We start from the raw sequence: 25,203 nt of genomic DNA on the forward strand, positions 1-25,203 counted from the left end.
GGCATTTATTCCACTTGGGAATACGCCAATAAAGAAAAATTTAAAAGCCAAACCACAAATTTAATATTACTTGTTTTATAGGTTGTGGCAGAAAGTAAACACGTGTAATGTTCACTTCTGGGTTAATGTTGTGTGTGCGTGCGTGCCACAAAATCGCCGGCGTTTTATGAAGCATGTGGATCGCGTAAGCGATTTGAGCTGTTTCGCTAACATATCAATAAAGTGGCAATTTGTTATATAGCCAAGTCTAATGTCGCCGATGCTCTAACTAACAACAAAGACAGATGTTGCTAATTAAGTACGCATTAAAAAACTGTTAATACTGATACTCCATTAAAACCATATGATAATAAGACTTAAATCTTTAATCAGAATGATCAGCAAAACTTTATATATGGAAATCTGTGTTTAAAATGTTTTCATCTGAGAAATAAATATTTGGCCTAGATATGTAATGTTTTCATGGGAAGTCTCTCTTCGTCTAAGGAGGGATAAAATACAGGAACCGAATGTGAGGGTGTCTTCATTTTGTTTCCTTTTAGCAGACATTCCACACACCAAGCCTTGGGGATGAAGAGTTTGAAATTCCACCAATCACGCCTCCTCCGGAGTCGGACCCCACCCTGGGCATGCCTGACGTACTGCTACCCTTTCAGGCTCTCAGCGATCCTTTGCCTTCCCAGGGAAATGAGTTCACACCCCAGTTTCCCCCACAAAGCCTGGATCTTCCTTCCATTACCATCTCAAGAAATCTGGTGGAGCAAGATGGCGTCCTGCATAGCAATGGGCTGCATATGGTAAGCAACCCACCTGTTACCTGTGACTGCTCTTTATCGCGTGTCCTCACACGGTGAGGACCTGAGGGGCTGTGTTCACAAATAATGCCGGTCTGTTGATGGGCACTTAGATTATACTCTGATTACCCTTTAGACATAGGTAGTACTAGGTTACTATCTTCTGGCATTGGGTGATTGACAGCCATAGGCGATGGCCAAGAAGAGTCATTCCGTATGAAATGAACTTTAGGTAGGCTGCTCCCTGCTTTGAAGCTAGCTGGTCTTCTTGCCTTTGTTTCAATGGGGAGGTGAGCTGGTAGTGAGAGTTTACTCGGGCAAGCCTTTAAATGAGCAAGCCTGTCATACGTGCCCAGGGTTTTTGAACTCGAGTTGAAGCATAATGTGTATGATACATAGTTTGTTCTCCTCTTGAATCAAATACCAAACTGTGATACAGAAGACAGGGGAAAGTCTGCTTGTAACCAGCAGAGGAAAATACGGCCTGAGTTACTGTGTGAAAGATACCTAATTGTGTTATTTATTTTCACAAACATCGAATAAGACACTCCAGAGAGCAAAGATTACTAATGTGATAATTTTATTTCTATTTTTCTTAGTGTGCAATTATAGTCAGCAATCACCGGAGTAAATCTGCTTAAGTATTTTACATTCTTCTACTGGGATTGTCTTTGTATTTCAGCACAGTTCATAGTGCATTTGTGCCTGTGGAGGTAAGGTACTAACCAGGCATCTTAAAACAAGATTAATAGTGTATAGGGCCCTTTCTTTAAAACCCTGATAAAACGAGACAGATGTGTTGGTATAACAAAAACAAATCCAACTGCTTGTTTACATATTTCTCTGTGCTGCAGCCATGTTTAGTGGTTTCATTTTTAATTCCCCAGATAACAACGTATGATTGCGAAATATGTAGTGGATTAACAGTGCAAAGATTCAGTGTGCTTTCTGAAATGTAAGATTACTTTCCCAAATAGGATTTCAGCAATATAATTTTCTATGCCTGTGATCTTTTGTGTTTGAGCTAAACCGAAGGTTTTCATTTTTACGTTTTTTTTTTTTTTTTTTTTTTTTTTTGGTTAGGGAAGAATGCAGTGAGCAGGCAGGAAATAGTCATTAAATATTCATAAATGTTCCCTGACATCACAGATAATTGTTTCCTGTGGACTTTCTTACATTTTTGTCCCTTTGACACAGAATGGAGGGTTCTATCTTCCTCTACGGTCTAGCTTGTAATGTACTTGGAAAATAATAAAGATAAAAAGGGTGTTTAGTCACCAAGGGGGTTTACTGTGACTGGCCATAGTCAGAGATGCTCAGCCAGGCTCATTCAAGTTGCAGAAATACTTAAAAGACCATATAATATATGCTAAAATGTGTACTTTATTAAATTGGTAAATATTTATTAGTAATATAAGGATCTGCCTTTAAGTTAAACATCTGATGAATTACCTTGCCTCGGAGCTGTAAAACTTGTTATTGCTGCTATAAAAAAGTGTAAAGGAGGCATTTTGACTATGAAATTTCATTTCATGGTCAATTGAATTTACTATATTGGAAAGAACTAAAGATGGAATCATAAAATAATTATGATATTCACATACACTTAAAGACAATGCTTTCCCGGGCTGCCGTTGGAATCAAGGACTCAATTTTTAATGCTTTCTTTGTATGTATGGCTAATCATTAAAGCAGTTCAATTATTTCATTGATTTTTTTTTTTTTTTTAAGTATTGGTACTTTAAGTACAGGCTCTTGTGTTTACATGGCCCTCATCACGGCCATGGGTACTGGTTTGAAGTTCCGCTCAACCCGAATGCTATTTATTTTGGCTTGAAGCAAACTAATCTTGTTGGAAATTCTAGTAGAATTTCACCTTGAAAAATGTCATGGGATTTTAAATCACAAATGTTGGGAAAAATAAAATGTACCAGGACAGAATTATGATGAATACAATGTGTCGTAGGCTTTGTTCTGTAGACTCCTGGCATGTTCACCTGTAAACTTGAATTCAGAATCGCCAGAGGCATGGTTAAAAATAGGTTATGTCAAGGTTCCTCTCTGTCTCCCTCCGGGTACCGAGTTGCTGGCTACATCATAATACTCTACAGAAGCCTCCTCGGAGATTTCTAGTAGGAAGGTCAACACAGAAATAATAAATAATACTGTATATATACACCCAGCATCCTAGTGCACGTGGGATAGTCCATACCTTATGCAAGTAACATGTTTTATTATCCAAAAGAATATGGCTGTGTGGGATTGCTATGGTGAATTAAGTCTATCATATAAGAAGAAAAGCCAGTTTGTTTATGTCACATCGTACCAGCTTTTCCTCAGAGCTCCATCGCCTTTGCTTTAGGGAGACTGACAGTTTGTCACCGGGCTGATCAGCCGCATTATTGCTGGCGGCAAGCACAACACGGTTCTCTTCCTAAAATTTGTGCCATTATATTTAAAAACAGAAAGCAAGAGCGAAGAGGAAGAGAGTAAGGAGAATCCGGTGATTAGCATTCCCCTTTCAGAGTATGCAAATCCCCCTCTGGTATTCAAAAGAGAACTGCTGAAAAACCGAAGGTCCCTGCTTTTGGAGCTTCAAAGGAGAACCTTGATTTGCTTGTGGGGGGCACGGAGGTTTTAAAACAGGATGTGGTTGGGCAGATCGAAGGCAACAGTAGATTTTACTTAAAAATTTGTTACCTTTAAGCATTATTGTCAGTTTAGCTGATCATCTGGAAGTTATTTTAATCTACAAAAGATTGCAGTTCTGAAAACCGACAATGAAGCTCCAAAGGTTTTCTCTCTCTCTTTTTTTTTTTTTTGTAACACCTCTCCATAATCTGCCCAGCCTGCTGAGTAGCACCGACATCAGTAGTACATCAATTTCAGAAAGTGGATTATTTTTACTAGACAGCTATTGTGACATATTGGGTCAGTCATAAATGAAAGATATTCATGCAAGCATGCAATACTTGTAATGAAGTCTCACTCTGACCTTCTGTATGATTGATTCTGTAATTTAGTTTTCTCAGGCAGTGCCTGAAATGAAATGAAATCATGTTGAACAAGTTTTGAATACCCACAGTGCACCAGGAGAAGAAAAATCTGCAGCCCCAGAGGCTTGAGAGAGAGCAGATGAACGATTTATCTCTATGCTATTATAGCCTTTGCCAGCATTCAACATTTCTTTTTCTTTTTTTTCCCCTCTTTTTTTTTTTTCTTATTTGGCTTAAGTACTTAATTCTGCAGGTAGCTGTAAATGGGAAAATAAAATGCTGTTCAGATTTAAAATGACAGGACAGGAGTATGTGCAGGGGGCTGATAAAATATCTTGAATAGAACTGACCTTTCATGTAGCTGAAAGTTACTGGGGGATTCATTCTCATAATTACCATATAGATTATTTTTATTTCTGTCCTGCAATGAAACATCTCGGAGAGCAGTACTGCTGATTGAATGAAAATTGAACTTGTTAACATTCCTTTCAGCTCAGCCTGTTGTACATAACAGAAGGTTAGCTTTGATGAATTTCAAAATTCGCTTTGATATCTGCGAAACAGACAGTGAAGTAATTGTCTCTAGTTTGATATTTTGTATGCCAACCCCCCCGAAAGAGAATTTATAAAACACACTGATAATTCACACACATTTTCTGCTTGCATTATATTTCCTGTGTAGAGGGCCTGCGTGTTCTGTTTGATGTTGCTTTGGATTTATTTGTGATTTTGTGTGTGTGTGTGTGTGTGTGTGTGTGTGTGTGAGAGAGAGAGAGAGAGAGAGAGAGAGAGAGAGAGAGAGAGGTGGTGGTCGAAAATTGAGAAGGAGGGGGTAAAGGAAGCACATTTGAGTGTGAAGTGTCTAGATAAGTTCAGGAGAGAGAGAAAGGACTGTGGAAGGACTCAGGCTTCGGAGTCTGAGCACTTCACATGCAAATATCATGCTTAACCTGCAGTCTAGGGAGATAGTATTTATGATCAGAAAGGTGGGAGTTTATCGCAGTGTGACGTATTTTACAAGTTTTTCTTTCTTTACACAGTCGGCATGGTTCTAATTTTGATTAAGTTATTTTTGTCTCTGTGAAATGATTTTCCTACTCTCTTATACTTTCAAAGAAAAAAAAGCTTACATCCAAAGGAATAGCCCACTACCAATTAATACATTGTTTTTAGTAATGTCCCTTAATGTGTTACAGATAAAACAGTTATTTCATGGGTCATTAATGTGTTTAATGTGTGGAACGTTCTATTAAAACAAGCCCTTATTATTATTATGAACATGTTCATTGCCATTGTCAACAGAGGCTGTGCCGCTGAACTCCATAGGATGGTTACCGCTCAGCCATCGGGGACTGGCGAGTTCTCATACAGATTGAATGATTGCTGTGCCTGTGTATTTTAAGTCAGGTTGCTGTCAAAACCATTTACACTGTTAGTTAACAATGAAAAAGAAGCAAATCCCTCACTTTCAGTGGGCAAGGCCTCCACTAAGCCAAGTCTGAATTACGAAATCCAAGCCCATTATCCACTAGCAAAAGCTAGCACCTACTAAGCACTGTAGGCAATTAATTACCAGAAATGGATTATATTATTACTTACAGCATTGTTTGTTTGTTTTACAATCAGTGCATTTTCTCTAGAGTATCAAAACTCACAGTCTGAATGCCTAGAGATGGTTGTCATCAAAGACACCTTTCACACAGTTTGCTCTGTTGGACTGACTGCCAAATACACCAGACACGCTCCCTCCTGTCGCCCTTCTCAGTGGAGCAGGTAGTCTCGAACCACCCGATGCCTGAAATATTCTTTCTGCTTGACCTGTTAGATATCCTGACCCTCTCACAGGGGTGCTGGGCTGCCTTTAAGGTCAGAATCAGGGTTATCTAGAAAAGCAGGCACGTGCTCAGAACTAATAATCTCAGCCGGCGTGCAGTGGCGTGCATGGCAGCCGACGTGCAGTGGCGTGCATGGCAGCCGACTTGGTGAGTTTTGAAGGGAGCTCTTCTTCAACAGTGACATGGTCACCTTAGTCCCATGTGTCTTCTCTGGAGCTTGTGTCTTTTATAGTTGTCTCCAGACCTTGTCAGTCAGTGCCGGGGGACTACAGAGGCGCCATCTTAGAAAGTCCAGGCTTCTGGAATCAGCCTGACGTGATGGCACAGTATGTGTTGGAGGGAGGTCACTCTGGGTGGTTGTCCCAGATCCTGACTGCCACAGAGCTTGCTAGATTTCCACCACCCCCTCCCCCACCCTCACAAGAATCTAGAAGCTCCAGGAAGGCAGGGAGCTCGTCTGCTGCTACTTATTGGCATGGGGGCTGGCCTGGGTCTGGGGCTGTCTCATCTCTCCAATATCTGAATGAAGGGAAGGAAGGGCGGGGAAAGTGTATTTGCTCGTTATAAGGCATACTTGACTGTACTCCAAATCGAAGGGAAGGAAACTTAGAGAATAAACAGTTGGAAAGCTGGGATTCCTCTTAATGTAGGAAATAATCATGGCGCTGACTCTGCTAAGATGAAGAAGCATCATGGCGATGTGAGTGACATGCCATGTGAGTGCTTGATAACAAACTGGGAGCTTTCATTTTTGCAGAGAAACTGCTAATTAAAGTGAGATGATTCTGTATAAAAAATTCCCCGTGGGTAAATCATAAACATGAGATCATGTTATGAGATCATAAACCTGAGAGTCGCGATTAAGGAACATTGGCCAGCGTAGATACTTTGAATGGGAAGTTGGTGGAATGGGGGTTGGAGAGATGACTCAGCGCTTAGCTCATACTGCTCTTGCGGAAGAGCCAAATTTGGTCCCTTTTTCCTCCACACTCACATTGGGTGGCTCACAACCACCTCTAATTCCAATTCCAAGGGAATGACTGCCTCTGGCTTCCATAGACACCTGTACTCATGTGGCTGTACCCTCCCACAACACATACACACACACACACACACATGCACAAACTGAGCATAGAAAAGCAAATCTTAGAAATACAGTTGGTTGAAGAGGAGTCTGTGATTCTTGCTGGCTTGCTTAGTGGTGTTTGCTACATGGTCTAGGGATTGGAAATACTATTGGGTAAGCATAACTGTTTGCGTGATTGTTGTTAATTTATAAATAAAATTTTAACATTGCTATAGGACATGACTGAATAATTGAGCATAAAATTGCTGGCCTATATTTCTTATTTGCAGCTACTCTAGTATTTTTAATACAATGTAATATTTATTACAGATAATTGTTTAATTATTCCAGTTCTCAGGAAATATTGATTAAAAACTGCCTCAGTGAAAATCTATTTAGTCACACTCTCTCATATTTGGATTATTTGCTTCTTAATTGGATGTTGTCCTCCAGTGTGAAAACCTGATGTTGGGTTGTTAGAGAGAAAATTTCCTCAACACCGCAAGTAGAAGGCAAGTAAATACATTTGCATATGGAATTTAAAATGCCTCTTATAATGAGATCAACCCAGATGGGAGGAAGCTTTATTTAATGACTGTAAGAGACAGAAAAATAATATGTAATATTTAAAGGAAAAAATTAAAGTAAAGGCCTATAGTTTACATTTGGGGAGAAATGCAAGTGGGAATATTTCTCTCTCCTGAGATGAACTGCTGCTCAGTACTCAAGTGGGACAAGGATTTCAATATGAAGGGGATTCGAGTTTTCCTGGATCAGGCTATGAGAGCACACTGTAAGGACCTGCCCCTGCCCCTAGTCCTATGTGCCATTGTGATCATGGTTGTGTAGTGGGGACTTACATGGTCAGGAAGGTTTTTCTCAGTGGTCTTTTAGTGTTGGTAAGTCAAGGAGAAAATTGTGTTGGGAGATAATGTTTCTTTCACACCTTTCTTTTGTCTCTACATAAAGGAAAGCAGACCTTGGGCTGTAAACTTAGGCAGCTCTCAGGGTTTATAGACCCCAGGTTATAACTTCTTCCTCTGAGTAGTTATCTGGTGTTTGGCCCAGCACCTATGGGCTGAGTCTTTCATTATTTTAGCGATGAGACATTTCTTTACTAATACAAAATTGTCCACATGTTAACAGTTCGATTTGGGGTCAGGAGAGATGGCTCAGTAGTTAAGATTGTCTGCTGCTCTTGCAGAGGACAGGCATTTGGTTCTCAGTACCCACACTAGATTACAAGCTCACAAAAGCTTGTAACTAGAGCTTCAGGGGATTCAGTGCCCTCTTCTGGCCTGCCCAGGTACCTATGCTCATGTATGCATACCTGAACACACACACACACACACACACACGTGCACACATACAGTTTAAATAAAACACAGCTAACTTAAATGTTTAATATTTAATAATAGGCAGGGCTTTGGGCAAATTAAGGAAACATGGAACTACTTACAGAAATAGCTATTGATTAAGCTTCTTGTTTAAAAATGAAGAGACCCTTTGACCAAATGCAGGGAGGAGCAACCCTCATAGCAGCGACCCTTTTGTTGGGGGCATGTAGATGTGTGGTACTCCCAGGCCCAGAGATGGCCAGCAATACTTTCCCATGAAAGATCATGAGGACACAAGTCTGCCCATCCCCAGTGACCTTCTACAGTTGGATATTAATCCTTGAGTTCTCTTCAGACACTGATTGAGCTGGTTACCTGAACATTTTGTGCCTTAGCTCTTGGAACTTTTTGTGAAGGAAATACTCTGTTATCTCTCTACCTTGTTTCCTCTGGCCCTTTGCCATCTGTCCACTCCTGTCCTGTTTCTCCTCCCCTGGCTAATTCTGCCCCCAGCACCTGTGACACTCTGTACTGTCACCCTCAACTTGCACAGGAAGCTCCCTCGGCTTGGATCATGAGTTTTTCTCAAATGATGAATGAACACATTGACCTATTGATAATGGCCCTTGCTTAACGTGAGTGAGATCCTAGGTTTGAACCCAGAACCACAAATATAAAATTAAATAAAGAGATGAACAAATGAATAAATAAATGTAAGGGTGCCTGGCATTCAAATCGTATAGCTTACAGAGGTCTCTTCCAGTCCAGGTCTTACTTTGCCTGTGTAAGTTGACTGCCAAAAGGTCTTTCAAGACTTAATTTTACAGAGAGAAAATGATTTATAAAATCCAGTTATGTTTCTTTGGGTTTTTGTTTTTCATTTTGTGTTTCCTTGTTATTCCTACTGGGAAATGCTGTGAGGTCTTCTGGAGAAGAACATACGATGCTTCTGTCCCTTGCTTGGATACAGTAAACATATGACGTGCCATCTTCACGTCTGTAGGATGTTTCAAAGAATCATGTTTGACTGGTTTTAGTTTCCAAAGATTGAGAATGGGTGCCCGTTAGATGCTTAGTATGAACTTTGGAAAAGGAACTGACATTCTTTGGGGAAAATAATAGGGAGTCCTAAGAACTCCCTGTATCTTTTAAAGAACACTTCTTTAATAGAAACTGATGGGAACTGATGAGTTCAAGTGCTTCTGAGCAGTTGTTAATAGTGGGTGGCCCTACAGAAGCTTGAACCTCTGGGCTATAAAATCTGTAGTGTAGTCTATAGGCACTATGTTCATTCATCTTATATAATAATCCTCCAACATAGGAAGCTGTGACAGGGTGACTGTGAGCCACGAGGAATATTGGCACATTCTGATGAGTAGATTATGTGAATGGGAGTTTCCTTGAATGTATTCCAGAGAGTTGCTGATACCTTGTCCTTTGGGAAATACAAAGGATGTGAGAATGCGGTTGACAACTTTCTGGGTCCGAAGAAGACTTTATTTTGGCAAAGTCTTGGCCTTGCCACCAGTGTTCTTCACAATAATTCTCCAACTGCAGGCGAGCACTGCCTTTTTAAATGAAATATAATGAGAGAACTCAGTTTAGAAAGCTAATGGACGGTGGTAGTGGAAAGCCCGGGGTCCATTCTCTTTCTTTCTGTTGGCACATCTGCCCTTAGGGTAGCATGGCTCATTAGAACCCCATTTTTCAACTGAGCAAGAGTCACCAGTCAGCGAGGAGTGACCCATGGACTCACCCCTGTCTGTCTAAGGACTGGAGCAGTATTAGTACCCAGTCCCAGGGGTTAACTGAGGAAGCACATGCTGAGGTTAGCCCAGATCACAGCATCTGGAAAACACCCAGAGAGGGTTCCTTGCCAGTCCCCCATCAGGAGAGCCCCAGAGCAGCCAGCTCTATAATAAAGGTATGAGTGGCAGGTGACCTCTGTCTGGAGGGCTTGGTTCTTGGCTGCCATTTTGCTGATGAGAATCCATCCGCAATGCTGTGTTTGGTGGCCAGCCAGTAAGCACCTATCTGGGCTGATTTTGGCAGGCTTTGGAACGATGAGAGTCAGGTCACTCCTCTGTAGAGGCTGAAGCCTTATACTCAGACTTAGTTAACACGACCATGGCAGTTAACTGTGGCATTATTGCCCAGTCGAAATTAAATGTATTTAAGTATATACTCTGGAAGTTGCTTTGTGACAGCTTTAAAACGTTCAGAGGTAAATCTGAAAAGATTAAGAAAATATCCCAGAAGATATTAAAATAACATGTATCAATAAACTCTGACTAAGTAGAAGTAAATGAACAATGATAGAACCTCAAAAGAACATGAAAGACTGGAAAATAGCTCAGGATTTCTGAGGGGGAAAATGTCTTGTAACCCCAACACGTTGAAGATGGAGTCAAGGAGGATTAGATGTTTGGGACTAGCCTTGGTTACATAGTAATTTTGAGGTCCACCTGGACTACATGAGACGTTTCAAACAAAATGAAACAAAATCAGGAGTTCACAGCCAGCCTTGGCTACATTTAAAGCCAGCCTGGGCTACACGAGGCCTTGTTTCAAACAAAACAAATATTATTATTAAACTTCTACTTAATCTTTTGTGCTCTCTTCTATTGTTTTGCCCGAGTCGTGTTTTAGTTTCCACTTGTTTTGTTTGTTGTGTTTATATTTATGTATTTATTTTATATTTCTGAGAAAAAATTAAGACCTCTTCTTGTTGCTCCAATCCTCACTTTATTTATTTATTAATTGTGTATACAATATTCTGTCTGTGTTTATGCCTGAAGGCCAGAAGAGGGCACCAGACCCCATTACAGATGGTTGTGAGCCACCATGTGGTTGCTGGGAATTGAACTCCGAACCTTTGGAAGAGCAGGCAATGCTCTTAACCTCTAAGCCATCTCTCCAGCCCCTCCAATCCTCTCTTATAGTGTGACCTTTATTAACAGTTAAGGTTACTTTTTAAAACATAAAAAGAGACTTTCTACAGTTATACCTCAGTTTATTTTTTCCCATCTTGGATGCCACTCTAGCTCAATAGACACTACCTGGAAGTGATTTTGTCCCACACAAGCATTTCTATAGGGGAGGGGGCCTGCTAACTTCTAGTGGGTGGAGGCTGAGATGCTGCAGAGGTACCCCAGAACCCAGAGGACATAGCCGATACCTCCAGTTACCGGGTCCAGCGTGTCAGTAGAGCCGAGATTGAGAAACCTTGCCTTAGCTCAGTACACACCACTCTAAATCCCTGCTTTAAAAAGCTTCCTAATTCTCTGTAGCATGGTGAGGTCATCATTTATGCAGCCAGTTTTCTGTGACATGGCTTCTTGCTTAGTGGCAGGAAGACTGTGTAATTGAGACTGCTCAATGTAGCTACTGACAATTCCTTTGCTTATTTTAGAAGAAAAAAAAAGCCTTACCAGAAAGAATCCAAAGAGAAACAGGAAGCAAACCTTAACCTTGTCTATAAAGTGAGATTCTAGGTCCCTGGGAGTCAAGAGAATTAGGTTTTAGTAAAATCAAAGGCTCACTGCAAATGACAAGTTTGAAAGAAGTGGCCAGAAAGGCATGTCTTTATTTCGCTTTCTTTGGTATTAAAAAGGAAGGAAATAGAACAAGGCAGCAATAGCCTTAATGGTTTTACGTAACTCCCCAAACAAGGAAGGCTACTTCTGAAGTCAGGGAAATAATTTTCACAGAAAACTATGTTGACGGGGATGTCCCCACCTGCTAGTTCTGAATATTTTTAGAAGTATTAGGACATTAAATCATGGTTGGTTATCCAAAGTAAACAAAAACAAAGTGGGTTTAAATGAAAGCCCTGGTGTGGGAGCCAAGACACTGAATGACTTCCAAACGCCCTTGGCCATGTAATTCAGAACCACGATGACCCTGGTTAGTGCGTGACTGCACAGAAGGGATTCTCTGCGCCGACAGAATCTGTTCTGTGAAACCACAGCTCCATGTCTCTCTGGTTGCTCTCTGTTGGGAATTTACATTTCCACAGGGGTACATCAGAGGATGGGTCCTCCTCTCCTACAGTGGGGGTCATGGGACCACTGCTGGGTGTGAGAAGGACGCAGACTCATTGCTGACCCCCTAGAGGGTTGGTCTCCTTTGGAAAACTGTGTTTTAAGAAAGGTCATCCAAGGACCAGCTTACAGCAAGACAGCTGGGTTGCATCTTTGCATTTTGTGCTTCTGACTTTTCATCTTTGTGGCGTGTGTCTAAACGTCTTGTCAAAGCTGCAGAGGCTCTGACCCACCTATATAGTTGATAGCCTTACAAGGTCATTGCCGTTTGGGAAAACTAAACTCCTTTCCCCTTCGCTCTTCTCTTTGTAGGATCAGAGCCACACACAAGTGTCACAGTACCGCCAGGATCCCTCCATGATCATGAGGTCCATTGTCCACATGACCGATGCTGCTCGCTCCGGGATCATGCCTCCTGCCCAGCTGACCACCATCAACCAGTCTCAGCTCAGTGCGCAGCTGGGCTTGAATTTGGGAGGGGCCAGTGTGCCCCACACATCTCCTTCCCCTCCAGCAAGCAAATCGGCCACTCCTTCCCCTTCCAGCTCCATCAATGAGGAGGATGCTGATGAAGCAAACAGAGTAAGTCAGAGGTGGCCTAGTTTGGAGCCTAGCGGACAGTTGAACCGAGTGCCTGCTCATATTACGGATCACATTCATGGTACCACCTTTTTCTTCATGCATTTGGAGAGACCTTTCAATTGGTGGTGGTTCAAGTTTTGGGGTCTGTTGATGTTGTTTTTCTTCATACAACTTTTGGGGAAAGGGTTCTGGAACAGAAGTTGGGAGACCAGGTTTCCAAGAACTATAAGACAAAGCCCTTAAATCTTTTTAGGCTTAACTGTTCTGCCCTGCAAATGAGGGCCTTTACTCCATTTCCAGATACTCTAGACACTTCAGGAATTCAAAAGCGCTCAGGTTTTGTTGTTGATATGAGCAAGTTTCATCCCTTTGTTGGCAGGCTCCATTTCAGTAGTGCCATATCTCAGGGAGGGCCACTTGGTGGGTTTGACTTATTCTGTGCCTTTGCTTTTGCCATGGAGAATGCACTTTTGAGTACACACAGATTGCAGGTATGACTTCTCTGGATGCCCAAACGGGTATCGTCAATGAAAATGAGCACTGTGATAGTACACATTATGTGTGCTTACCCATTACGCTTTTACTATTGGTACGTTCTAGACCTATTCTGTGTGTGTTGGTTTTCTTGGTTTTAGTGGTGTGGAGATGTTTAAGAAGTGGAGGTGGTGAGTGTGCAAGGCTCTGATCTCAAACCCTGCGCCACTGAAAGAAAAAGAAATAAAAAAGAAAGCAGTGTTGCCCAAAGGACTCCTCTTCTGGTTCTGAATACCAATGTTAGGACTAGCTCTCGGTGTGATTAGTGGCATAATTGATGCCACCAAGTGTGCGGAGATTTTAATCACTTCTGTTTGGGATAGTGAATTAAGGAAGACTTTATTAAGGAAATTGTATTTGAATTAGGTCTGGGAGGATGCATAAACGTTTGTGAGCCAGAGGAGAGGGGCCAGCATTCTGTGTGTCCATTTATGAGGCCATGAAGTTTGATACAGGAAAGGAGAGAAAGAGAAGAAATGGCTTGGGCGTGTGGTGGCGTAGTAATTGAAGACTGGTCATCTGTACACAGGGATGACGTAATCAGACTGATGCTTTAGAAGAAGCACTTTGGCCTTCTGTGGAACACAGTACACAATGAGGTCTGGAGATGCGTTAGGAGAGGCCTTTATGCTTGCTTGTTTGTTCTCATCCGAGGAGAGAATGGGCTTGGCAAACCAGGTTAATGAGGGGTGCTGATGGGGTGTGGTACTACAGTGGAAACGATAAAGTGGGTTTTGGTCTGAGAGCCAGCGTAGATGGGTTTGGCCTGCAGTCGGGGGAGTTCGAGGTGCTTACATTTGAGACTGGACCCCAGTCCTTCGAAGTTGGAACTTTGGAGTCAGGGAACCGCGTGTCAGACAATGTAAGGAGTAAGTCACGGCTGGAACTCTGAGCATTGTTATCTTAACCAGCAAAGGGAAGGAGAGGAGCTAGAGAAGACCGAGAGATGAGGAGAAGAGGAGGGAAGCCAGAATACCGCAGAAGGCAGGGGGATTTAAAGTGTGTGTGTGTGTGCGGGAGGGGCTGGGGGGGGTTGTACAGTGTTCCATCAGCACCCAGTCGGGCACAGAGCTGACTAGTGCAGAGTCAGTGATATACTTCTTCATGGAGGCTTGACTGTGGTGGGAAAGAGGCACAGGCTGTGACTGCTTAGCTAGGTAAGTCTGTCTTTTCATGGCCAGCTGGAATCCTTCCCTCCACTTGCACGCACTGAGGTCCTGTGTCTAACAGAAATTGTCCAGAAGTCCGCTCTCTGCCATTTTAAGTGAGGGTCTGGGTTTATGTGGAGACTAAGAATCCAATTTGTTAGGTTTTAGTCCAGTTATCTGAGAAAGGAGGATTCAAGTAATCACCATATAACTGTTTGGTGAAGGTATTTTTCTAGCATTCTGAGCCTTTTGAAGTCAGCTATATAAGAGGTTTGGTTTTGCTTTGTTTTTTTTGTTTTGTTTTGTTTTGTTTTTTTTTTTGAGGCTATATCCTGATACGTTGTTTAAACTGTGGGAGTCTCCATTTCTAGTTTAGTCTTAGAAAGTAATGATGGTTAGGACAAATTGTAATTGTACTTTGCCAAGAGAGGCCTCAGAATCTGCCAACTTTTGAATATGGCTCTACAGAGGACATGATCCAGCTCTCCTCACAGAAGAAGAGCTGCATGGGAAATCCGCATACTGTTAGTACCAGCACTGCCAGACTGCTCTGGGAAGGAAACAAACTTGACTCCATTTGAAGCTGTGTTGCTTTATCCTTGTTGCATTGAAAGAAAATCCGGCTTCCATAAAGTGTCCAAATGAAAGATGTCTGCTTCCCCAGCAAGCTTTAAGTCATTGGGTAGAATTAAGCAAGTCTCGCTTATTCTGAAAGTTTAGAAAAAAGATTATGGAGACTGGTCTTTTAGTAGGAAGGGAAGCGAGTCCGTTTGTATTGCTTTATAGATGTGGCTGTCACTCAAAAACAGTACAGTCTGGAAGGCAGCCAGTGGTTCTCAAAGGTTTAAATATTCAGCGTTCTCCAAGAAAAGTTACTGTTTATTCTGTTCCTCCCCAAGAATTTTTAGTAACTGAATTAAATTCCAAATGACCCCAATTTAGAAAGTTTTAAAACTCTTGTAATATCTGAGTTAAGATTCGAGATCATTAAAACCTAATCTTTTAGTAACTTGGATCAATTATTGTTCATGGGGTCCAACCCTGGCTTTTTTTTTTTAATATATTTTTTTAAATATTTATTTATTATGTGTACAGTATTCTGCTTACAGCACCAGAAGAGGGCCCCAGATCTCACTACAAATGGTTGGGGGTCCCCATGTGGTTGCTGGGAATTGAACTCAGGACCTTTGGAAGAGCAGTCGGTGCTCTTAACCTCTGAGCCATCTCTCCAACCCTGACTTTTAAAGAGATTTTTGCCAAACACGTGAGGATTCTTGATGAAACTAACCACACACGATGTCTTTACTGTGCTTGCCCTGTGATCTAGGCCTGAGATAGCTGAGGTTGGTGGGTCATTGACCTTCCTTCACCAGTGGCTATGATGTGGTCAATAAGAAGCTGGTGATAGGACCTGCAGGGAAAGCTGGGTGGTCAAGAGCACTTGCTCTTGCAGAGGACCTGGGTTCGATTCCCAGCAACCACATGACTGCTCACAACCTTCTATAACTCCCGTTCCAGGGACCCATTGTCCTCTTCTGGCTCCCATGAGTAGTGTGTGTATGTGGTGGGTAAACCTACATGCAGGTAAAACACCCATACGTGTTAAATAAAAGTAAGCAAGTAAATAAACAGCGGGTGATAGCCACAGATGAGCACAAAGTGTGTCTGTGTACATTTGGATGTACCCGCATCACATGTAGGGTTCTAATTTGAGAGTCCATACTGTGGTCACGTCTCTGTAGTGCTGTTGGGTTCAGGGTTGCTTACCTTGTATAATGAGTAGCTTTCTTGTAGCTCCCCTGTTAGCCTTGCTGATCTTACATATCAGCTGGTGTTCTTTTACACACTGTTAATGTTTCAAAGCATATTCATTTCTTTCGTAGCGCTAGTTAAAGTGGCATTTTTTTTATTTCTCGTTATCTTGTCCTTTAGAAAGTTACTGTTTTAGAAAATAAAGGTGACCTTTCCTTTTATTGTGCAAGTGTAGTGATTAGAGCTAATTTCTATTTGCACGTCCAGAGGCTCGTTAGCACAGCAACCTTCTTGTAAAAAAGGAAAAAAAAAATCAGCCATAGAAAAATCAATTCTGACCAGTCATACAGATGGCACGTAACTGTGGCAGGGGACCTTGTTTAAAATACCGGAATATGATCCACATCCAAGACGTTATTAGGTTTTCCTTCTAACCGCTCTGACTGAACTGTTGTGCTCATGCGTGCGTGTGCAGCATTGTATATAGATAGCGTAGCCTGGTGCAGAGTGATCTGGCTTTCATTACTCATAATTGCCATGGAAAGCATATGTTGCGAATATACTGAAGCTACTTCCGGGTCTCATTAATCAGTGTTCTAAATGCTAATCTCGGCTGTCCAGTTAACTCTAAGCAAGTTCGCCCCTCCCCCGCCTTTGGTGGTGATTCATCTGTTGATGGTCCTTAACAAAACCTTCAAAGAGCAACCATGGCTTGGAGTAAGTCTTGCTGCATTCTCTGCAAGTTCATTCCAGGCAGTGAATTCTCTTCCTGCTTTACAGGCCATTGGAGAGAAAAGAACTGCCCCAGATGCTGGCAAGAAGCCCAAGACTCCAAAGAAAAAGAAAAAGAAAGATCCCAATGAGCCTCAGAAGCCAGTGTCAGCATATGCCCTGTTTTTCAGAGACACACAGGCTGCAATTAAAGGTCAAAACCCCAATGCAACCTTTGGAGAGGTCTCAAAAATTGTAGCATCTATGTGGGACAGCCTTGGAGAGGAGCAAAAGCAGGTAAGGCAAGCGTCCATCATGGGCAAATATTTAAAAAGCTACCAGATTATTTCTTACATCTGATATGATTGCTTCTTAAGAAAGCCCGTCTGTCTAAGCTATGAACTAAAACACACACAGATAAATCCAAACAGCTCTACTTACATTGATTTCTAGTCGACTTATGGGTACATGTTCAAAATTTGCTCACAGAAGACTTGGAAGGAATCCAGGCAGTAGCCTACAAGCCTAAACTTTTGATGATAATCTTTTCATTTTAAATAATGTGGAATTTTCCCCTTTGTTCAGAAAGGGCCCTACAAAGGGATTAGATCCATCCTGCTTGCCTTCCCATTGATCATCATTCCGAACCCTTGTGCTATCCTGGTGTGTTGCTAAACTTTGAAGCTGCCTCTGCATGTCTCATTATTGTCACTGGGCATTTGAAATTTTATTCCAAGTTCATTTTTTAAACTAGGTAGTGCGAGAGGTATTCAAAGATGAGCCATGCTGGTGGGAGATACTTCCTCAGGGCCATGCTCCCCTCTTCAGCTCCTCAACACAAATGAAGGGAAGAATGGAGTCCTTTGGAGTTGGTCCTCCCCTGCTTGCATAAAACTCCAATTACCTTTAACAGGACTTTTATGTATCTATGGAAGAATAGACTTCTATCAGTGCTAAAACAGAGCGATTGCTTCAGAAGGGAGGAGTGGAGAAACGCACACCATGACCTCCTTGTTAGCTTGTTCATGCCGATGGTGTGCCTGTTTGTTTGCCATACACAGTACATTCTGTCCCCAAAATACAATTCTAAGGAACCAGGAGACTGCACCGCAGACTTACCGTATTCTAAAGAAAGGGTTTTACTTGGTTCTAAAGGCCAGCCATCAGACTATTTAAGAAAAATGAAGCCCAAATCTTGTGTAACGTTCCAGTACTGAGGAACTTGCTTATCTCAGTCCGCCAGTCTTCCATCTTTTATTATTTATGACTTCTACTTCTCTTTGTTTCTCCAAAAGAAGCCCAGGATTGAGATGCCTCCATCTTTTTCCTTTTGTCTAATGAAAAAAGTTGTGTGTGTGTGTGTGTGTATGTATTATGTATATGTATGTATGTTCAGTTTGTGCCGGGGACCACAGTATGTGTGTAGAGGTCAGGGCCGGCTTTCAGGATGCACTTCTCTCCTTCCCGTGTATGGGTTCCAAAGACTGGTCTCTGTCAGGGTGAGCAGGAGACGCCTCTACCGGCTAAGCCATCTTATCAGCCCCCAGAGTTTGTCAATAAACCTCTGATTTGATGCAGTTTAGGAGGACCTGTGGGGAGAAACCTAGTTTTACTAGAATTTGAGGCATTTGTTGGTGCTTGTTCATAGCCTAGTGTGAAGCTTCCAGTAGCAACTTGAGATCATTCTCCCTTTCAACTTTAAACGCTAAACTTGGGCTTGGGTGTAGGTGACAGAGCTTGTGTGTGTGTGTGTGTGTGTGTGTGTGAGAGAGAGAGAGAGAGAGAGAGAGAGAGAGAGAGAGAGAGAGAGAGAGAGAGAGAAACATTTGAAAGACCAAAGCCAGGGAGACCAGGTTTTTAGGTGAGGTCTGTTTATGTGACCCAATTTGTGCAGCAGGTTTATAGCTAAGAATTTATAGCCTGAGGGTGGTGCTAATTGTGGTCTTATTTTAATAGGTATATAAAAGGAAAACAGAAGCTGCCAAGAAAGAATACTTGAAGGCCCTGGCTGCCTACCGGGCCAGCCTGGTTTCTAAGGTAAGCCTGCTGCAGTGTGGGAGCCATCCTTGTGTGCTGGAAACTTCCATGTGGCTCCCTAAGAGTTTTTCATTAGACACGATTCACATGATGATATGAACAACAGGAGCTCCTGTAAGCTGCCGAGGCCGAGTTACTGCTGACCGGTTTACTGTTCTGTTTGTGTTTGTAGCCATATAGATACCTTTTAAACAGCCCCTAGTGCTTCCCCTGTGTCAGGAGTTGGGCCTGGGTTAAGGTCCCCGGTTTGTATCTAGAGGTGTGCTTGTCCGGCATTTCTGAACCTACCATAAGTTCTCTGGTGGTTACATTATCGTAATCAGCACTGGTGCATTTTTGGCCATTTGTTTCACATCATATAAATAAATAAGTCTCATGATTATTTAAAATAAAATTATGTTCCAAATACTAAGACACAAAGCATATGCATTATGCATAGAATATACAGTGATGTATTTTAAAAGGCACTAATATTCCAGACAGCTCTGTTCTACGTCATTATTCCCTTGATCCAAAAGGAATGTGTACTCTCTGTCTGTCTATCTGTCTATATTTATCATCATTATTATTGATCTGTCATCATCATTATGTCTATCAATCTTCCTATCATCATTATCAATCAGTCTACCTACCATCGTCATTATCTGTCTGTCCACCCCCTACATACATACATACAAACATACAGACATACACACACGCGCGCACGCACACACACACACACACACACACACAATCTACTCATCTATCTGGCAGTCCTAGTGATTGAACCTAGAACCTCACACACACACACCAAGCAAGCACTCTACTGCTGGAATCCCACCACCAGACCTAAGCTCCTATATTATTTTACCAATTAGTTACTGAGGTGTTTTGCCTTTCTAGAATTGAGAAGGGTTCTGGGGTAAACAGTTCAGACTAGCGGGCTTTCGCACTGGACTCCTCTTTTCTAAGAAGCCAGTTCCATTTCATCCTTATTGTTCTCTCAAGTCCGTAAGGCCTCAAAGCCATGTTGAAAGGGCTTCCTCCCTTTCTTCTCTTGTTCACCCGAGTTGTTTCTTCTTTGTATGACGATCCACCACTGGCAGCTCTGCGGAATGAGATCAACAGAGGGCCTCCTGCCTTTGTTGACGGCGTTCAAAACACTTCCCACTTCATTAGAGAGAGATCGTTTATCAGGGCAATAGCGAAACCTCTTCCCTGAGATTCTGGAAGATGCACACTGGCAAATACACTGGGTCTGAACTCAGGTGTGCAGTGGATGGAGAGTAGGCTCTATGGGCAATGGGTATTGGGGTGTATGCAAGCACATAAAGGTATGGTTGATTAACGGGTGGGTAAAACAGCAGTGTGTGTTTCTCAAGTGGGCGAGTCTGCCTTTGGTTTGCCCAGAAGCGAGGATAGGTGACCCTCGTGAGTGAGAGTGTCAGCAAGTGACCATGTGTGAGTCTAAACCGAGAATCACTATCTGAAAGGGAAATAGCAAGTACAACTAGGATCCGTGACCGACTTAGAAGGGATAACTTAAAATATTGGGACCAGAGTCGGGATTCCCAACTGTTTCCAAATGTACTTTAGTGACCCTTCACCAAAAGAATTTCAAAAGGATAAATATAAAGCTCAGTTTACTTTCTTAAATTTGGTAAATGATGTTCACAGGGACCTAGGATTTACAGTTAGACAGCTGGAAAGGAATTAAGTAATAGGTGAGGTCCGAGTTCAGAAAAATTTCAGCCTGGACGCAAAGAGTGAAGTAGTCAATGACACATTGGCCTCCCGGGGGGTAGCATCCAGTGGTACAGGCTGGCTGCTGTACCCCTCTTTGGAAGAATTGACTGTTTGGGGCTCCACAAGTTGAAAAGATGATGAGTTGAATACTACCAGACTTGCCTTCATGGTGAGGATGGATGCAAACCAAATCCTGGTAGTAAGTAAGAGACTCTGATTCATGAGAATTTGGAGGCATGAGATCTTGGTCTCCAAATATAAGGACTGCAATGAAAGAGACTGGCAATGGGTTTGAATATTCCTCTATAATGTGTGCCTCTGTATGCAGAGCCCAGAACCCGCATCCCAGTCTATAAATCTAATGTCTACCGAATTTAAAACTTCACAGAAGTTACTAGAAGAGTACAATTAGATTTTCAGGAAGTAAATCAGGCAGGCACCTCCACAGTCACCAGCCCTGCTTCATTTATCACTGAAGTGTCATCTTAAGGCTCCCTGATGCCATTGTCCAATGTTAACAGTTGTGATAGTTTCCTCCTGAAAACTATCCTGGAGATCTTTAAATACCAGAGTACACGTGGGTTATATTATGAAACCGTGTGTATTCTGTTTAGTGAGTCTTCTAACAAATCCTAAAGCTAATTTTGTGTATCTATAGCATTGTCTTCCCTAGGCCTTGAATAGGACCCTCCAGTAACATTCAGTCACACTGGGTCTTTATACCAGAGAGCGCTGCCCATCCAAGGGTGTTGCTTCACGGTGGTCTGTCAAACCAGAGCCATCAGCTACACTGGGTGACTCTATATGAGGCCTTTCCCGTGTTCCTTCCAGGAGCAGAATTTTATAAGTCTGAGTCACAAAAATGCACAAGTAAATATTTAAAATCATTAAAGATGTCTGATGATACGATACGTCATTGTACCACAATGTCCTATGCTCCCCCCTTCAAAGAACAAACCCAAAGGATGGGGAACTAGCTCAGTGGTAGTATACCTGTTTAGCTGGTTCCATCAGCACCACCAAAAACAAGTCAAGCAAGCAAAGTAGAAAAATGCTGACTTTATGAAAAATAAAGGGTCAAGCTGTTTTTAGGGTGAAACATTCCAGCCACTTCTGCATGTGTAAAAGAATTTATTTTTGCAGGAGTGCATGTTTGGGGCACAAAATGGAATAGCTCTATCAGCATTGTTTACTGGGTTATAGCAGTATATGAAGTTTTAATGCTCTCTCTTTATCTGTGACTTCATTGGTAAATTTTGGGGACCTTCGGAAATAGTTATTGAACCCGAAACACTTCTGACATCATGAGAGGCTTCTATGGGGTCTTTGGGGTCTTTGAAGACTGTAGCTGTGTTTTCTTGTGTTTGAGTGGCTACTTTGGAAAAGAGTTATGCCAATGGGGTCTTGACATTGTCTAGCAGTTTGGTCTCCCGTGGTGTTTGTTGTTAGTAGATACCATTCTGGATGCAGAGTGCACGAGTTAGTTCTCCTGTCATAACTTCTACACATGTTCAGTACCACGTGATGCTATGTTGTCGAAGGGGAACTGAGAAATACATGAGCGGGTAAACATGCTCCAGTATCTGGAGATGTCCATTGGTTGAGCTGTAATCCATTGTCTTTCCGCATGTGTTGCTGTAATGGTTAGAATGATGGAGCATTGTTGCTTCTAGAATGTGCGTCAGTTATCTTTGACCCCAGTTAATGCTGTGTAACAAACAATCACAAACCCCGGTAACATACAAAGATAAGCGATATCAGAGAAAGCCAGGTAGCTGGCTGGTCCTTCAGATGGAGTCCTGTCTTCTGTCTGATTGAAGGAGTAGCACACCTGTGGTTGGATGCTGACAGTGGGCTGTGAGGCAGGACTACAGATCTGTCTTTCTGTGATAGCTCTAGGTATAGAGAGTGAGAGCAAGGGTGTGCCATCCCTTAGGGCACCAACATGGAACTGGAATAGTTTGACTCTCATCCCATTCTGAACCAAGCAAAGGCACCACACCAGCCAAGACTCACTGTGGAGCAGAGCAGATTTGACTCTGCCTGCAGGAAGTGCTTAAACAGTCACATGACAAAGGCCATGGAGACCAGGCAGCTTGAATAGTGGTGGCTATTTTCTGAGTCAGTTTATCGTATGTATTTGTAGATTTTAACATTCTGGAACTTTATCCCTCTCTGTGCAGGCTGCTGCTGAATCAGCAGAGGCCCAGACCATCCGTTCTGTCCAGCAGACTCTGGCATCGACCAACCTGACATCATCCCTCCTTCTGAACACACCGCTGTCTCAACATGGGACAGTCCCAGCCTCACCTCAGACTCTCCCACAGTCGCTCCCTAGGTCCATCGCTCCCAAACCCTTAACCATGAGACTGCCCATGAGCCAGATCGTCACATCAGTCACCATCGCAGCCAACATGCCCGCGAACATTGGGGCTCCACTGATAAGCTCCATGGGGACGACCATGGTTGGCTCAGCAGCCTCCACCCAGGTGAGTCCTTCAGTGCAAACCCAACAGCATCAGCTACAGCTGCAGCAACAGCAACAACAGCAGCAGCAGCAACAGCAGATGCAGCAGATGCAACAGCAGCAGTTGCAGCAACACCAAATGCATCAGCAGATTCAGCAGCAGATGCAGCAGCAGCATTTCCAGCACCACATGCAGCAGCACCTGCAGCAGCAGCAGCATCTCCAGCAGCAGATCAACCAACAACAGCTGCAGCAGCAGCTGCAGCAGCATCTTCAGCTGCAGCAACTGCAGCACATGCAGCACCAGTCTCAGCCTTCTCCCCGGCAGCACTCCCCGGTCACCTCCCAGATCACATCCCCCATCCCTGCCATTGGCAGCCCCCAGCCAGCCTCTCAGCAGCACCAGCCTCAAATCCAGTCGCAGACACAGACTCAAGTATTACCGCAGGTCAGTATTTTCTAAGGCGCGTGGCACACGGATTTGAGTGCACCGAGGAGAGAGGCAGAGGAGGGAAGGTGTGCGGCCTGGAACTTGTAAGCTGACTCTTGTTATGCAGCAGTGTGTAACAGATCAAACGGTCTCTCACGTGTCTATTAGATAGGCAATCAGAACTGCAGTGTAGCTGGGAAGCATCTTTTAGCTGACTGTACATCCCTTTGTTTTTAAACAAGAAAGCTGCGCTCTGTCATGTGCTGCCTTTTTTAATTTATTCAGGCTATACCTACAATATGTGAATCAAACCGTTTAGTGAGTCTCGGACATCCTGATGACTGTAAACTGGCCTTTCCGAGTCATAGAGAGAAACAATGGCCTTATTTCTCCAGAAGGGAGTGAACCACGCTTCCAGGCTATTTGAACTTCTGAAGCCCTAAAATAAATACTAAGTACAAAGCACAGATGTAACTACCTGAAATATGAAGATCCTGTTTCATACAAACATTTGTATGATGTGAATAGTTGATGGCATTTTTTTGTCATGAAAAAAAAATTATGTAAATCACAGACTTTTGCCAAAGCTCTTATTTTTTTTCTAAATCTCTCCAGAAAAAAAAAATGCAAGCGACTAGATTCAATTATTGACTTATTTGCTTACTTCTCATTTGTATCCATGACTTCTCTGACTCAAGCCGCAGTAGATGTTGTGAACGATACCTATGACCACTGTTAGCCCGTTACGTTCATTCCAATTAGAAAAGATGTGAATACTATATTACGTGTTTTGAGTGACAAGTTTCAAAAAATAAAAACACTGTATTTTTAAAAGGGAAATGCACTTAAATGAAACAGTTATTACAAAAGTTAAGATTTAAAAAGAAAAAGCAAGAGTTTTTATTATGATGTAATACCAGTAGAATATTGAATATTTAAAAGGCACACTACATCGGAAATAATCAATGTAAATATTTTCTTTCCGAGTTGTAAGTTTTCATATCATGTGTTGTAAAGTTTTTCCTAAACCAGGCTTTAACGTAAACACTGGTGACATACACCATTCACTGCTACATTGCTTATTGTGTTTTTATGCTGTTTTATACTTTTTTATGAGTTATGATAGCAGCAATTAAGTTGTTTGTATTTTGCTTAACTAAAACAAAATGCTTTTATCTTGCTATAGAATAAACACATTTCAGTAAAATCTGTGGACTGTATTTTGATGCAACGACAAGGACACTGTTCACTTTTCAAATAAAATGGAATGTCAAATTTTACTTTTGGTCCCTTGAATACGTTAAGATGGGGAACATGGCACCAACCAGTTCCGCTTGAGCGGAGCCTCCATCCTCCATTTTTATCTGGAAACACAGTATTCATGACCAAGAATCCGGATTTTACAGCCAAACACCAGGGCCCTCAAAAAAAGACGGGAACTGTTTGGGTTTTGTTTTTGTTTTTGTTTTTGTTTTTGTAATTATATTTTTGTTGGTATGTAAATGTGATACAAATTATTTCCATATAAAATACAAGTAAGATACAAATATATTTAGGTAAGGGAAAAAGCAGTTGTCTTCTGTTCAGGGCTAGCACTGGCTGCCATTGTACTGTTATTTCTATTAAAATGAATGGTTGGTCCTCATTTTGAGGCCAAAATAAGGATTTCGGTGCCCATTTCCCCCTTTTCCTCTGCTCCGTGGTGGCTTCTCTCTGAGAGCTGTGTGACCAGGATCCCCAATTGTC

At 42.3% G+C, this 25,203-nt stretch overlaps 1 protein-coding gene across 2 annotated transcripts in view; it reads left to right on the plus strand.

Moving 5' to 3' along the window:
• The window catches only part of Tox3 (TOX high mobility group box family member 3), a 103,131-nt gene extending 78,610 nt beyond the window's left edge, over positions 1-24,521 (plus strand). The window contains exons 3-7 of one of the 2 annotated variants that reach the window (XM_057753858.1): positions 543-797; positions 12,384-12,653; positions 16,868-17,095; positions 18,755-18,835; positions 22,744-24,521. In XM_057753858.1, coding sequence (XP_057609841.1) covers positions 543-797; positions 12,384-12,653; positions 16,868-17,095; positions 18,755-18,835; positions 22,744-23,490 — 1,581 coding nt within the window. In that variant the 3' untranslated portion in view covers positions 23,491-24,521. The remainder of the gene's footprint in view (positions 1-542; positions 798-12,383; positions 12,654-16,867; positions 17,096-18,754; positions 18,836-22,743) is intronic. The other variant, XM_057753859.1, reaches the window with a different exon arrangement.
• The last annotated feature ends 682 nt before the right edge of the window (positions 24,522-25,203 follow it).

This window comes from Chionomys nivalis, chromosome 21 (assembly GCF_950005125.1).
Source record: "Chionomys nivalis chromosome 21, mChiNiv1.1, whole genome shotgun sequence".
Taxonomy (NCBI): Eukaryota; Metazoa; Chordata; class Mammalia; order Rodentia; family Cricetidae; genus Chionomys; species Chionomys nivalis.